This window comes from Triturus cristatus, chromosome 2_1, assembly GCF_964204655.1.
Source record: "Triturus cristatus chromosome 2_1, aTriCri1.1, whole genome shotgun sequence".
Taxonomy (NCBI): domain Eukaryota; kingdom Metazoa; phylum Chordata; class Amphibia; order Caudata; family Salamandridae; genus Triturus; species Triturus cristatus.
Window position 1 is genome coordinate 1,075,178,360 of NC_140581.1, and position 16,104 is coordinate 1,075,194,463.

At 50.5% G+C, this 16,104-nt stretch overlaps 1 protein-coding gene across 1 annotated transcript in view; it reads left to right on the plus strand.

Moving 5' to 3' along the window:
* Window positions 1–16,104, plus strand: part of LOC146866380 (alcohol dehydrogenase 1A-like) — a 381,054-nt gene that overhangs the window by 78,225 nt on the left and 286,725 nt on the right. Inside the window, exon 2 of the mRNA XM_085636246.1 lies at window positions 8,855–8,956. Within this exon, the coding sequence (XP_085492372.1) occupies window positions 8,855–8,956 (102 nt within the window). The remainder of the gene's footprint in view (window positions 1–8,854; window positions 8,957–16,104) is intronic.

Here is a 16,104-nt window from a genome sequence, read left to right on the forward strand (position 1 = left end):
CACGTCTTTATTTCTTTGCACCAGAACTTTGCTGCATTTCCATTGGTGCGACATTGCTTGTCGTGGAAGTGCAACTCATCGTAAGGTACAGTGACGCAGAGTGTTGCATCTTAAGAAATGAACTGAACTAAGCTAAAAACTACCATCTTAAAGTAATAGTATTGTTTATTTTTGTCGTTTATGGTCTGTGGTAAATCTATATAAAATATACTTATTTTTTATATAAAACCTGGGTGCTGCCCATTTGTAGTGTTGTCACTGGATTACTGTATGTGGTCACAAATGCTTTACACACTGCGTCTGAGATAAGCCTGTCTGCTCGTGCCAAGCTACCAAGGGGGTGAGCAGGGGTTATTGTAGGAGTGTACCCCCTTACCCCGACTAGAGGCAAGGGTCCCTATTTGTCACAAGTACCTACCTGTGACAACTAGAGACCCCCAAATCTAACAATGCTGCTCTGTGTGGCTAGCCACATTGCCTTAGCTTCATCATGGAGTAGCTCTGTAAGGATAGTCTGGTTATGTTGGAGGTCTCTACGTTTGTTGGGGCCTGTATTTGGGCATATTCCACCTCATGTTCCAGAACGTGGAACTTGAGGTCCATCAGTTCCCGCGCACACCTATTGTGTACCCTAGACATGTGGCCAATATTAGTTCCCCAGATTGTCGCCTTGAGTGCTTCCCAAAGAAACGCTGGTAGTTCAACTGAGCCTCTGTTGGGTTTTAGGTAATCCTCTATGGCTGTCTGTATATGCATTCTGGTCTTGGTGTCTTGAAGCCACTAGGCATCTAGGCACCAACAATTCTACCGGGCAGTGATCTGACAAACCCCTAGCATGGATGTGGGTGCTAAGAAGTCAATGGGAGTCTCATTTTAGCAGAAGGAAGTAATGAAGCTGGGAGAACATTTTGTGTACTCTGTAATAATAGGTATGGCTCCTTTCCTGGGGGTTGGGGACTCTCATTTCGTCCAGCTGTCCCACTGCCTCCATAAATCCAGCCACGGGTGGAGTTCCACAGTTGTCTGTGCGAGTCTGAATTGATCTATCCAATCGCCAGTCCCACACACCATTAAAGTCGCCTTCGAGCACCCAGATTCCAAGCATGAACTGTGTCAATAGTGTGCTTAGTGTATCAAGAAAGCTATGTGTGAGTAGTGGGAGGGAGTATAAGCTAGCCACAGCCAGCGGGCATCTGTAAAGCAGGCCAGACAGTGCTACATATCAACCCTGGGTGTCGTGCCAAACTTTTGTGGTAGTCACTGTTAACCGATTGTGGAACAGTAGGCCACTCCTCTGGCGTCTCCACTGAATCCTGCATGAAACACCTGGGAATAGTCCAGGTGTTCATGGACTGGGTAACTGGTTCCCAAAAAGTGCGTTTTTAGAGAGGAAGTATGTCTGCTTTGTAGAGTTTGGCAGCCCTCAGCACCACCCCCTATTTAACGGGGTCCAGTAGCCCTTCAACATTCTAAGTCAGGAAGCATACGGTGCCTCCAGCGGTAATGTCAGTTGGAGCAGTCATGCATGAGGTCTACATCTGAGCTGGGCCTCGCAGAAGGAGGCGCGTGGCTGTTGCATGTAGCTGCGTCAGTGTGGTGTAACTTTAGGCTAATTAATATGTATGCCAAAGGAAAACAGTTGTACCAATGGACAGACCTTCTAAAATGTCCTCGTTCCCCACCTCATACCTTGAAAACATGCAGTATCTGTTGTAGAATAAACTGGGAACCCGTGCCAACGGAGCAACCAAACCTCAACTTTGTCCCTGTGTACCATAACCAATACACAATACCCCTACTCAAAGTACAGTTCCACAAAACCAAAAATACCAAACTCTGGCAGAATCAATGTCGGCCACTAAGATCGAGCAGAGGGTCCAGCACCCCCCCCTTCATGCGGGGGAAAGAATGGCTGTCGAGGGTGTTGGATCCATTGCCGCCGCCGCTGCCCGTATTGTATCCACTGTTGTGCCCCTGATCTCGCTGTTGTGCCAGTAATTGTTTTTTCTACTGTTGTGCCCCTGATCTCGCTGTTGTGCCAGTAATTGTTTTTCTTTCTACAGTTGTGCCCCTGATCTCGCCGTGGTGCCAGTAATTGTTTTCTTTCTCAACTGTTGTGCCCTGATTGTTTTTGTGCCTATACCGCCGTTTTTTCCCCCCGCTGCTCCACCCCGCTCCCTCGCTCCCTGCCGCTGCTCCCCCGCGGCCCCACCCCCGTTCCCTCCAGCATCACCGCACCGCTCCCCTCCCCACTCGCCACCCCGCTCCCGCCTCCCAGCTGCTCCTCCCTCCCACTGGATACATAAGCTTGTGTCCGCGAGGCGCGGAGCTGTGACCTGACCTGACCTGGTCAGAGCCGGTCGCTCCACCCGCCGCGTGGCCCATCCTCGTGTGCCCGGTCTCCATTGCCGCCGCCGCTGCCCGTATTGTATCCACTGTTGTGCCCCTGATCTCACTGTTGTGCCAGTGATTGTTTTTAATACTGTTGTGCCCCTGATCTCGCTGTTGTGCCAGTAATTGTTTTTCTTTCTACTATTGTGCCCCTGATCTCGCCGTTGTGCCAGTAATTGTTTTCTTTCTCAACTGTTGTGCCCCTGATTGTTTTTGTGCCTATACCGCTGTTTTCCCCCCGCTGCTCCACCCCGCTCCCCGCTCCCTGCCGCTGCTCCCCCGCGGCCTCACCCCTGTTCCCTCCAGCATCACCGCACCGCTCCCCTCCCCACTCGCCACCCTGCTCCCGCCTCCCAGCTGCTCCTCCCTCCCACTGGATACATAAGCTTGTGTCCGCGAGGTGGGGAGCTGTGACCTGACCTGACCTGGTCAGAGCCGGTCGCTCCACCCGCCGCATGGCCCATCCTCGTGTGCCCGGTCTCCATTGCCGCCGCCGCTGCCCGTATTGTATCCACTGTTGTGCCCCTGATCTCGCTGTTGTGCCAGTAATTGTTTTTTCTACTGTTGTGCCCCTGATCTCGCTATTGTGCCAGTAATTGTTTTTCTTTCTACTGTTGTGCCCCTGATCTCCCTGTTGTGCCAGTAATTGTTTTCTTTCTCAACTGTTGTGCCCCTGATTGTTTTTGTGCCTATACCGCCGTTTTTTCCCCGCTGCTCCACCCCGCTCCCTGCCGCTGCTCCCCCGTGGCCCCACACCCGTTCCCTCCAGCATCACCGCGCCGCTCCCCTCCCCACTCGCCACCCCGCTCCCGCCTCCCAGCTGCTCCTCCCACGCTCCGCCCCCCCACTCTCCATTTATGTCAGAGTCCGCGCGTACGCGCAGCGGGTGCGCCAATTGTGCGCCGAAGGCGCGCCGAAGGCGTGCCAAAGGCAAGCTTGTCTGCACCCGTCCACGCCTGGCCCGCGCCCAGCGCCAGGACCCCTGATCCCTACCATCGCCAGACGACACAATGGACCTACAACGCCGCCACCCTCAACGCACTCAACACCGGCCGACCGCCAGCATGCTACCGAGCCACCCCAAAACGCAGCCACGGACCCTTCACCTGCCAAGCCTGCAAATTCACCTACCTCCAGACCTGCACCGCACCCGCCATGCCGAACACCAACAGCAACCACCTCAAGTGCATCCTGCTCAACACCCGCTCCGTCCACAGACACGCCATCGAACTCTGGAACCTGCTTGACACTACATCACCAGACGTCGCCTTCCTCACGGAAACCTGGATGAACGCCTCCTCAGCGCCCGCCATCGCCATCGCGGACGGATACAAGATCACCCGGAGGGACCGCGTCAACCAGACTGGAGGAGGCATCGCCATCGTGCACAAGAACACCATCCGCATCACGACCTTCTCCGACGACACTTTCACCGCCGCCGAACACCTCCACTTCCAGATACACACCGACCCCAAGACCACACTCAGAGGCACCCTCATCTACAGTCCCCCAGGACCACGCACACGCTTCAGCGAAGACATCACAGACTTCATCAGCCCGCACGCCCTCTCCTCCGCTGACTACATCCTCCTAGGGGACCTCAACTTCCACCTGGAGAACAACAAAGACCGCAACACCACCACCCTGCTGGACAACCTCGCCAACCTCGGCCTCAAACAACTGGTGAACACCCCCACCCACTACGCCAGCCACACGCTCGACCCAGTCTTTTCCTCCAGCAAGTATATCTCCTTCAGCCACTCCACCGGACTTCATTGGACTGACCACAGCTGCGTCCACTTCAGCTTCAGAAGAACCACGACCCACCACCACCCGCAACAGGTTCCCCGCAGAAACTGGAACAAGATCACCGCCGACAAGCTCACCACCTCCCTCAGCCAGAACCCACTTGCCAGCACAACGGACCCCACCGAAGCAGCCAACAACCTCACGCAATGGATCACCAACTGCGCAGACGTCCTCGCACCACTGAAGACCCCTCCCAGCAGACATGGCAGCAAGAAAGCCTCTTGGTTCACCGACGAACTCATGAACTCCAAGAAGAACTGCCGCACCCTCGAGAAAGCCTGGCGCAACGACCAGACCACAGTCAACTGGACTGCCCTCAAGCACGCCACCCGCAAACACCACCAGCTGATCTGCACCACCAAGAAGACAGCATTCAAAGAACGACTGGACAACAACGCCCACAACAGCAAGGAACCCTTCAGCATCGTCAAAGAGCTCTCCAACCCCAACGCCGGAAACAAGAACATCACTCCCTCGCAAGACCTCTGTGACTCACTCGCCTCATTCTTCCACCGCAAGATCGCCGAAATACACAACAGCTTCGGCGCTCCGACCACGCACCCTACCACCAAACCATCGCCCCCCACCACCACCCTCCGAACCTGGACCCCGGTCAGCACCGAAGACACCATCCGGACGATGAACACCATCCACTCCGGATCTCCAACCGACCCCTGCCCCCACCACGTCTTCAACAAGGCCGACTCCATCATCGCACCCCAACTCAGAGACATCATCAACGCCTCCTTTAACACCGCCACTGTCCCGGAAATCTGGAAGCACGCCGAGCTCAGCGCCCTCCTGAAGAAACCAACAGCGGACCCCACCGACCTCAAGAACTTCCGACCCATCTCGCTCCTCCCTTTTCCTGCCAAAGTCATAGAGAAGACCGTCAACAGACAGCTTGCCGCCTTCCTCGAGACGAACGGATCCCTTGACCACTCGCAGTCCGGCTTCCGAGCCAACCACAGCACCGAGACCGCCCTCATTGCAGCCACGGACGACATCAGATCCCTGCTCGACAACGGGGAAACAGCAGCCCTCATCCTCCTGGACCTCTCCGCAGCGTTCGACACCGTCTGCCACCGCACCCTAGTGCAACGCCTCAGCAACACCGGTATCCAAGAGAAAGCGCTGGAGTGGATCATCTCGTTTCTCGCCGGAAGAACCCAGAGAGTCCGCTTTCCCCCGTTCAGATTCGAGGCCACCGAAGTCATCTGCGGCGTACCACAAGGATCTTCACTCAGCCCCACCCTCTTCAACGTAGACATGAGCCCCCTCGCAGCCATCGCACGCCAACACAACCTCAACATCATCTCCTATGCAGACGACACCCAGCTGATCCTTTCCCTCACCAACGACCCAGCCTCCGCCAGAACCAGCCTACACGAGGGGATGAAAAACGTCGCCGAATGGATGAAGAACAGCCGCCTGAAACTGAACTCAGACAAGACGGAAGTCCTCATCCTGGGACCATCTCCCTCTGCCTGGGACGACTCCTGGTGGCCCGCCGCCCTGGGCTCCACTCCCAAGCCAACAGACCACGCACGTAACCTAGGCTTCATCCTGGACTCCTCCCTCTCGATGACCAGACAAGTCAACACCGTATCGTCATCATGCTTCAACACCCTGCGCATGCTCCGAAAGATCTTCCGTTGGATCCCCAATGTAACCAGGAAGACGGTCACCCACGCACTCATCACCAGCTGACTGGACTACGGGAACGCCCTCTACGCCGGAACCACGGCCAAACTTCAGAAAAGACTCCAACGCATCCAGAACGCCTCCGCACGACCCGTCCTGGACATCCCCTGACACAGCCACATCTCCGGCCACCTGAGAGACCTGCACTGGCTCCCCGTCAGCAAGAGGATCGCGTTCAGATTCCTCACCCATGCACATAAGGCTCTCCACGACCTGGGCCCCAAGTACCTCAACAACCGCCTGACCTTCTACACGCCCACCTGCCAGCTACGATCGACCAGCCACGCCCTCGCCGCCGTTCCACGTATCCGCCGAGCCACCGCCGGTGGAAGATCCTTCTCCTACCTGGCAGCCAAGACATGGAACTCCCTCCCCATCCACCTCCGGCTAACCCAGGACCATCTCTCCTTCAGGAAGCAACTCAAGACCTGGCTTTTCGAGCAGTGACGGCCCCCCCCCCCCCAGCGCCTTGAGACCCCCCCGGGTGAGTAGTGCGCTATACAAATGTCATGATTGATTGATTGAAAGATGGTGAGTGTCTTGATTGTGGTCAGCCTTGGAGCCCTCCACGGAGCGACATCTCTGCCGCATGCGTCCCGACCTTCGTGGCAGCTGTGTCAACTCCAGCCATTTTGTCTAGTCACCTAAGTGCACATGCTAGCTTCTTGCTGGTTGCCGATGGTTGTGTCTCTCCTCGAGCCATTTCCAGGTGGCCTCCAAAATATCAAAGAACAGCGTCTTGGTTTCACAGATTTCCTTTCAATTGTGACTGTAAGAGGAGCATGTATTGTACCTGGAGCTGTCTCAGTTTTTGCTTCACACCCTTAAAGGGGGATCTCTGCTGTTGTTTCTGGGAGGCCCTTAGAATGACATCTTAGTCGCTTAGAAAACTCAGAATGTCATCTATGAAAATGCGAGCGATGATAGGCTGTAGCGGAGCCCCCGGCAGAGGTCTCAATGCCAGAGACCTATGCATCCTCCCCACCACAAAACAGGTGGACAGTTTGTCTTTCAGGACCCAGTACTGCAGCCAAGTCATCACTTTCTGCACTCTCAGGGACCCCCTTAATCCTGATGTTATTTCTGCAGGAGCATCCCTCTGCATCTTCAGCCCACATTTCGAGGTGATGGAGCGATTTCTGGAGGCCAAAAATCATTAGTTTGCAAGGTATTATTTGTGTCCTAGGCCTTGGAGATGCGTTCCTCAGCTTCTGCAACCCATGCTACTGTATTGCGTAGGTCCGGAAGGGATGTGTCTACCTTCAACTTGTCAGTCCTCCCCTCCAGTGAGTATCAAGGCTCCTGGATGGCCTGTAGGATTGTGTTTGCATGGTCCGGGGAGGGGGGAGCTCAGACGAGTTCCTTAGGCTGGTCTGTTGACAGTCCTAGTATATTTGTCAATGTGAGGCCTGTGCGCCCGCATGCTGGTCTTCCCCCATTTTGTGAAGCAACGCTAATCGTCCCCTGTGTGCAGAAGGATGAGGGCTCGTCTCTGCCTTGCCTCCAGGCGCTAGAAGCAGTGGTCTGAGTGAGGATGAGGGCCCCAGGTACAAAGTCCTTAGTCTCCTTTAGTATTCGCACCTCATGTCCCTCACCACCACCAGTCCATGTACCTCATGGTGGATGAGGGCTAATTGTTGCTAGGTGCTTCCGGCCCTCCAGCTGCAGGGGCTCAGTCAGGCCACAAGAGGGCCAATCCCGCGCTGGGGGAAACAAAGGGTTGGGAAAACTCTGATTCCATTCGCCCAATAGCTCCTCTTGGGGGGGCTAATCGCAGGGGTAGAAGTACCTTGTGGATGTGGCCAGATAGTCTGTGTGCCCTATGAGAGCCTGGTTGCTGCGCAGTACCCCGCACCAACTCACGTTGGACAGGGCGCCAGGTTCAGGCCCCTGCTGCACCTTTAGACGCTGATGATGACATGAAGTCAAGTGTGGAAGGTCCGAGGCTGGGAGAAGAGAATGCTCAATGCAACAGGCAGCGCTCCTCGGGCGCGTCCACCTACTGTAGACTCTAAGGCAGGTCGTGTCCTCCGGCTATAAGTATCACCAGTGGACGCTGGTTGCTCCCTCCGTGCACACCTCGGTGGAAGGGCAGCGGCATCGGTCCAAGTTACAAAAAGGGCCACGTCTTGTTCCGTCTCCGACGCAGGGAACTCACACGGCCAGACACTGCCTCAGGTCGGTCTCTGCTCCGGACAGTCACCGGGGGAGAGGTTGGCTCACTGCAGGCAGGCAGCCATGGGACCCTGGGAGCCCTCTGGATGGGCCAGGATTGAGGATTGGAGCAGAAAGTTGGCAGAGCTCAAGAACGAGCAGTTGTCACCAGGCTTAGCATCATAGCCACGCCCCCTTGGTCTTAAGTTGTATGCACTTTTTGTTTGTTCCGCTGTTGGCATCCTAGAGGCAGTTTTGAGCATTAGTCTGCATACAAGTAGATGAGTCATCAACTCTACACAACAATCAATATTGGTCAGATTTGTTTGTGGCCACTTTTGTGTCTGTTCACCAGCCTCTGTGCATGTTTGTGTGTGTATTCTGCAAGCATGTGTACTAACTGCCAGCATGGGCTTTTTATAACATTTGCTATTAAGAATTTTTTTAATCGTTCCCTATTTGACCAACGTCATGTTAAATGAAGCAGTTGCCACAAACATACCACTAAATGTGCCTATCACTTTTAAGCAGTGTGTTGTGAATCAGTGAGGGAGTCTTTCATGGAGCCATCTCTCTGGTAACTTTGCTTATTTTGTGTTTAAGTAAGACTCAGGGTGCTATAGAAGACAGAATTCTTTTATCAGATAGTGAAAACAACGTTGAACCACAAATTTCACAGTGCATGTGGGCAAGATAGCTGTAAATAGTAGACCTTTTGTAGGTGTGTAATAATTGTGCTGCTATGCCGGAAAACACCAACACCAATAATAATTCCATGCAACTGTTCTTTTTGTAGGTCATTACTTGCAAGGCAGCTGTTGCCTGGGCAGTAGGAAAACCTCTGTCTATTGAGGAAGTACAGGTGGCTCCGCCAAAGGCTCATGAAGTCCGTATTAAGGTAATGGACATTTTCTAGTTTATTTGTATACGGTTCTCCTTTCACTGTCCCATTTGTTGCTATTTGTAGGTGTTGGAAAGGAGGATCTGCTTTTAAGGTTACACCTACTTTTTGCCTGGTACTATGCTGTTTCTGACTAGTTTGACTGGGATCCTGCTAATCAGGACCCCAGTCTCTGTGGTTTCTCCCCTAAATTGGTATGGTAAGTACTTAAGTACAACCTAGATTAGACACTGGTGTACCCTTATCAGTCCCAAGTATATGGTACTGAGAGACCCCAGGGCATAGGTACACCAGGGGTCCCCCATGGGCAGAAGCATGTATAATGCCACCCATGAGGGACCACACAAACTGTAACTACAGGCCTGCCATTGCAGCCTGTGTAAGCTGGTGCTAGCACCACTTACGAAAGATATAGGTTTCCCTAAATCTAAGGTCACTGCACTTAAAACCTATGTCACCCCTAAAGCAGGCCTTTCAATCATGAAGGTGGGGTGCTCGGTTCTAAGTGTGAGAGTGCCCATGCATGAGCAGGACACCCCTACAACCTTTGTAGTCCATTGTCCCGGGTTGTAAGTGCATCAGCATTATGATACATAGAGTGGCCATGTGTCAATACGGGATGACCAGCTCTAAACTGGCTGTAATGAACCCTATCATGTTTGATATCAAACATATTGGAATCGTACCCCCTCACTGTAAACAGTGTGGGAGGTATGATTCCATGCCCTGTAAAGCTCCTCCGGGAGGCCCTCAGTGCTCCCGGTACCAGTCTTCTGGACCCGACAGCACAACTTGGATGCTGCAAACCAGGGACCGGATTCTGCCCTCCTCCTGCTGAGCCAAGCTCGAGCAGGGGAAGGCAGAACAATAGGTATCCTATCATAACCTCCCAGGCTGAGTTTACTGTATTTGGGCCGGGTGGGAGCACTTGCCAGCGCCGCTCTGCTTGGAGGGCACATTTGGTGCCCTCCTTGCATAGTCCAGTTCAAACCAGCTTAGGTAGCCATTGGCTCCTGCTCTGACGCAAAACCGAACAAAGGAAATGTGAGTATCCTCCCCACTGTCTGACCCCTCCCCTGGGAGGGAACCCTAAATCGTCCCAACCCTTTCCTTAGGGTACTTAACGGCTTACCTGAGAGGGGGCCCCTAGATTTGTTGTGGGACAAGATTCATTTCAAGACACCACTTCTACTTCGACCGTCTGGGCACTTTAGATTTCACTCTGGGCTCCAAGGCTGCTACTGGGAAGACTCCTGCTGCTCCTGATCTCGTCCCCCTGCTCGTCTGCTGCAACGTCTGTGCCTGTGCTTCATACAGGATCCTTCCAAGGCCTTTGGGCATCCAAGACACCCGAAGGAATCTCCCTTGAAGTGAAGGAGTCACTTCCCTGCATCTGCAGACACTGCAACAAAGCTGACCGGTTTGCTGATCCTGGGCTACCACGGACTCCGAAAGGCTCAGCAACACAGGCAGTGGTTCTTCACATCCCTCGAAGCCTGCCCGGTCCTGTCACCAAGTTTGAGGTCAATATCCCTTGTCAGAGCCGCAGAAACCCAACCACTGGGCACTGCATCAACTTGCTGTTGCAAAGGCTTGTTGACTTCTTCCCATCAAGATCTTCGTGCTCCAAGTAGCCCCCACCTCAAGCATCTCCTGTGATCAAGATCTTCGTACTTACCACATCACTTGCACCGTGGGCCTGCAACGTTGGTGAGCTGCTCAAGGTCCTCTCGTGACTCCAGTGCCTCCAGCCTGTGGGTCCTCTAAAGGGTCTTCTCCCCTGCTTGTGGTGAGTCACCTGGACCCGACACTGAACCTTCATCGCTTTCCACATTGTTTGCAGTTGCCAAGGCTTGTTGGTGCTCTCGTAGGACACTGACCTCTCAACTTTTAACATCCGACGCAGGTCATCTCATGAACGGCACCTGGTCTTCCACAGCATCGCCTGGTCCTCACAGCTGCAGCTCCAAGGTCACGTCAACTCTCCTGCAACACTCGATTTCAGTCGGCATTCATCTTCTGGGCTTCCTGGTCACTTCCAAGTGGCCTAGACTCTTTCCTCTCTGCTTGCAGGTACTTCTCGACTTGAATCCACATTTGGGTTCCACCGGACACTTTCACCTTCTCCAGCAGCGGCATCTTCCTGAAGTCCTCCATTGAGTTCGACTGCAGTTTCCGACGCCACTTCACACCTATGCGCCTGATTTCCCTGGTTTAAGTATCCTGGTTCCTAGGGTATCCACGGGTGGGGTGCACTCCAACCCTCTGTCATCCACTGGGTTTCTTCAGGGTCCACTGGAAAGGGTCCGTTTATTTTAAAATTGAAACTGCGACTTACCCATCGACTTGCATTGATCCCGTGGTCGTGTTCCCATTCTGCACACGGCCTCCGTGTGGCTCCTGGTTACTTACCTCGGGTGGTTCCTTGGGTCCCCAGCACTTCTACGTCTTCTGGGTATAGTCTTGACTTGAGTCGTGATTCGCATACCACTATTTTAGTATAGGGTTTGGTATCCCCCTGGTGACCACTTTGTATTTCGTGCCACTTACCTGTATCCATTGAAAAGTATTGTGTGCATTGTGTATGTCTCCGGCTAGGAGATATCTGTATGCGTTAGCGAGTGTCTTATAATAAATACATATTTTTGTAATTACACTGTGTGGTTCTTCTTTAGTTAATCTATACCTATAAGATTATGTTCTAGCAAAACAAGCTGCTTTACACTCCTGCTGGACAAAGCCTGAAGGCTTCTCTGCACAGCTACCACTTAGAGAGCTTTCTAAGGTTGTCTAATACCACTAAAATCACCATAAGGGCTGTCTGGATTGGTACAGCATGCCCACTTACATAAGTGTGCATCATATACCAAGCCAGCTTCTCACAGTAGGTTTCTCCACATAATAATGCTCTTCCCTACCTAGATTAGTTTTTTTCTGGCATGCCTTTCTAAATTGGTTTGTTATCATTTGTTTTAATGGGCCAGTAATTTGTAACTATATGATAGCAAGTGCGAAGAGGTTCCATGGTTTTTCTTGTGTCACCTTTATCGTACTTATTTGAAGGTGAGGAATTGAGAGCTGCGTCTTTATATTATATTGAAGGTCTGCGGGTGTACTAACTAAACTGTGATCCCTAAAATTGAGACTGCCAGTGGCTTAAACCTCTTATTCTATAAGGTTCTTGTTGAAAATAATGACCAGTTACTGGCCTGTAATATTCATTACTCCGAGTCCAGGCCTTCCTGTCACAGTCTTACACAATGAGCAGTTTTCCTGCTCCACAGAAACCAATTACCCTGCTAAGCCAAAAACGTTCACCCAAGATAGAGCCTAATACCCATCATGCATAAAAGAAGGAACTAATCATGAACACATCCTGAAATACCAAGCAAAAAATAAGAAGAAACAATCACCATACCGAAAACATAGGAGGGAGGGGCTCAGGGACTATGAAAGGAAGACCTTCACTCGGAGTAATGAAGATTACTGGTAAGTTACCGGGCATTACATCCTCTTTGTGTCCCAGTCCTTATACAGTGAGCCAGTAGCCAAGCATATGGTGATTGGTTGCCAAATACCAGCATTAAGAAAGAAATCGGCAAACACTACTTTCATGATGCAAGACCATTGAAGTTTTAATTATCATAAGACGTATTATACACCATGTTCGGCAGATAAGACATGTGAACCAAATTCTGAAGATGCCGTCCTCCCCAACTGAAGTTGGTAGTGGGTAACAAAAGTGTTTGGCACAGCCCATTTTGCAGCATTACCAATGTCCCTTATTGATGCTACTTTAAACCTCACACAGGAAGGAGACATTCTCTTAGTAGAGTGACTCTGGACCAAAGTAGGTAGGGAAATATGAGCAGGATCCCAAGCGTGAATGGTAGCCAATTTAATCTAATGAGGTAGAGTGGATGAAATTGGCTTATGACCTTTCCCAGATTGACAAAAAGTCATGAATATGTAGTCCAGGCATTCATTAGAGCTAATAAAGGTAAAGATGAAATATCCCTCCTAAACTAGAGTAGCCCCTTTACATGCAGGTGAAATGAGGACTTCCTTGCTTTCTTGCATGGAGATGTCCACCCAACTTGGGCAAGTGCTTTATGACATGGTCAGATGCCGGGGGAGATGGCTACTATAGTAACAGATTCTTCAAGCTCTAGCATCTGTCCTTATAGCTACAGCGTTCTCCTGGTCTGATAAATGCCCGAGTCCGTATGTTAGGCTAGTTTATGGGCAGAAACATGTTGGCAGAAAAATAGATGTGAGGGTCAAAGTGCCCAAAAACATTCCCCTAGCAGAAAAATAGAGTCTGAGTTATAGTACCTATAAACTCCCCCTCTGTTCTTTTACCTGTACCTAGGGTACCTAACAATAAAAGGATATCCTGTAAGGTTACCCTAAGATATTTTGTGCTGGATCCCTACAATTATCCAGGAATTATAATTTATCAGGAACTCCCTCTCACTCATGAAGTTGAATCTGCACTGGTAGTACCATCTTACAAGGGCAGGGTGAGAAAACCTATGATGAAGCATGCCACATTACGTGGCGAGGCTTCCTTATTCAGAACAACTGGATCTGGTCTCTGAACCTAGGGATTTTTAATACACAATACAATTTTCTTCCGCATTCCCTCTTGATGTCTGTACTCATTTTGGTTAGACAGCCCTTTCTATTGCCACTAAATGTATGAATAGTCACTGAATAATAACATGACATAACAATAATCATATTTTATTCCCATTTTAGATGTACTCTAAAATGTATTTGTGCATAGGTCCTGCTATGCTTTCCCTTTGGTGCTGTAGGAGGTGCTTCAATCATTAATGAAAAGGACATCCCAAATATATGAAGGAAGTTAGGGAAACCAAGTAAGCTTACAGCTATTATTAGAAATCTGTACCCCCAGTCTCTTGTCTCAATCTGCAAAATGTTTGGAACCTCCAGATCCATGTGAAACTTCAGTTCATTTAGATAAAATGTAGTTTACATTTAGGGTCCAAAATTATGATTGAACCTGTTTGCTAAGAACTGAAAATTACCTGTTTGACGTTAGTCAATGCTTTAAGTGGGATGGAAAAGGCTGGGGGCATCTCTAAAAGGGGTATGACCAAAGAAATATAACTAGGAATCTTTTACAAGAGGTGTGGCCTATATAATTAAACGTGTGTCCAAAAACATGTGTCCTAGAATCCTGTGCTTGCTTCTGGGTGCCACCTGACAGGATTTGGGTACATATATATATATGTGTGTACTCCGTTAGTGCATCTAAAAGACACACAACGTATAGCTGATTAAGCACTGTGCCAACCCCTGCCAGAGCCTCCTATCCCACACTTTACAGACAAGTGCAATGCTATCAACCAATTCTTCCATGAACAAATACAGAAGATCCAACAGCACTTTGACAACTGTAAGCCTGCTTTTCTGCTTTGACCCACCATATATGTGACCCACCAGTTCTCGTAGTCCCTGAAATGCTCATCCTTCAAAGCCTTCTCCATCACAGATCTCACCAATATACTCTATCAAAACCACCTGAACTCAAGATGATGTCTTACTCTTGTCATTCATCAAAACCCTCTCTCTGAAAAATTTCTCATGTCCCTTCTCGAGTCATCTTCGCGAAACCTCTCATGACAGGCCAAATCTTCATACTTCTGCATATTCCCACACTGGACCCTGATGACCTGCCAATTAGCTACCCACCAGTCACCTACCCTTCAGCAACAAGATCATCAGAAAGCAACCCATACTGTTCTAACCACAACCCACATTACTGCAATCTGGTTCTTGATCATGTTCAGCAATGAGACAACTATCTTACAACTCTTAGATGGTGCCATCCTGGCTGTAGATAAAGATGACCTGTCTCCTGATATTGCAAGTGGTATCAGCTGTCTTTGGCTGCATCAACCATCCCAACATTCTACCCTCATCCAAACCCAGAGGTCTTAAAAAGAATTCACTTGCTGGCAATATCCTTCATTGGTCTCCGCCTAGCTGTGCAACTGATTCCAGTTTGTTTGCATGGGTACAACAGGTGCCATAAGATCACTATCACCTAAGCAGTTCCTCAAGGTTCCATCTTGCCTTGTCATTTTCATTCTCTTAAAGAATCCCCTAGAGGCTCTGCTTATTGAGAACTGTTTCAAATTGTACCATCTTCTTGAAAGTCTTCTTGAGACACCTTACACATCAAACCCTACCTGCACTTTTTTTTTTTAAATCCTTCTTATTGGCATTTCTTAATTTCGCACAGTACATCCATTTTGTTTAATTGTAGAATACTCATCAGACAGGTTTACATCATAACACTCGGTAAACTGTTACATCAGTAGCGAATTATGCTTTAGTTATCTAAACGACTTTGTCGTTCTGGGAGGACATACCAATTGAAGAAATGACTACGTGGGACGATGCCTGTGGTATATACTGTGAACATAGTGTATACCTGCTGTGCTGGTGCTGTGGCATAACACTTGCTGTCTTTTCAGTGTGGAGCTAAACTCTTCAACCGGGGTAACTTTAACTGGGGTACACTGTGTCTGAAATAGTGCGATTTGATAAGGGGCGAGTAACTAAGTCTTCCTAAATGGTCCTCAGATTGCGCTGGCATTGGCGTGAGGCGGGAATGTCAGTCTAGGGATACTCTATGTATCCTGTATCCTCATCTAAGGGCTTCGTTTTGCTACCTGTCTACTCTACTGGAGAGCCCCGTCTGGTCGCTACATGGCGCGTCTCGTCTAAGGGGGAACCAGCACCCTGCGATACTGGCGTATCAGTTGTTTCCTGTTTAAAGGAATTAAGTAGAATTGTCCCTTGCATGGATATGTGATGTTTGCGGGTGCCTTTGATTTCTTCTGATCGGAGCGCCTCCTCCTTTGCAGCCCCCCACTTGCTGGCCGCCCCCTCCAGGCCACTACCGGCGGCCCCTCAGGTGCTCTCCAATGCATTGCTATGCTTCTTTTACCTAGAAGGAGTGCTAGGGACGCGAACCGTGCCGATACTTTTGGGTGTTTTCAGCTTTTGGTAATGCCCAACGCACAGGCCTCCTACGTATAAATGTCTGTGAGTCCTGTGACTGTGAGGAGGGTGGCGTGTATTTCAGTCCAGTAGGCTCGGAGCATTGG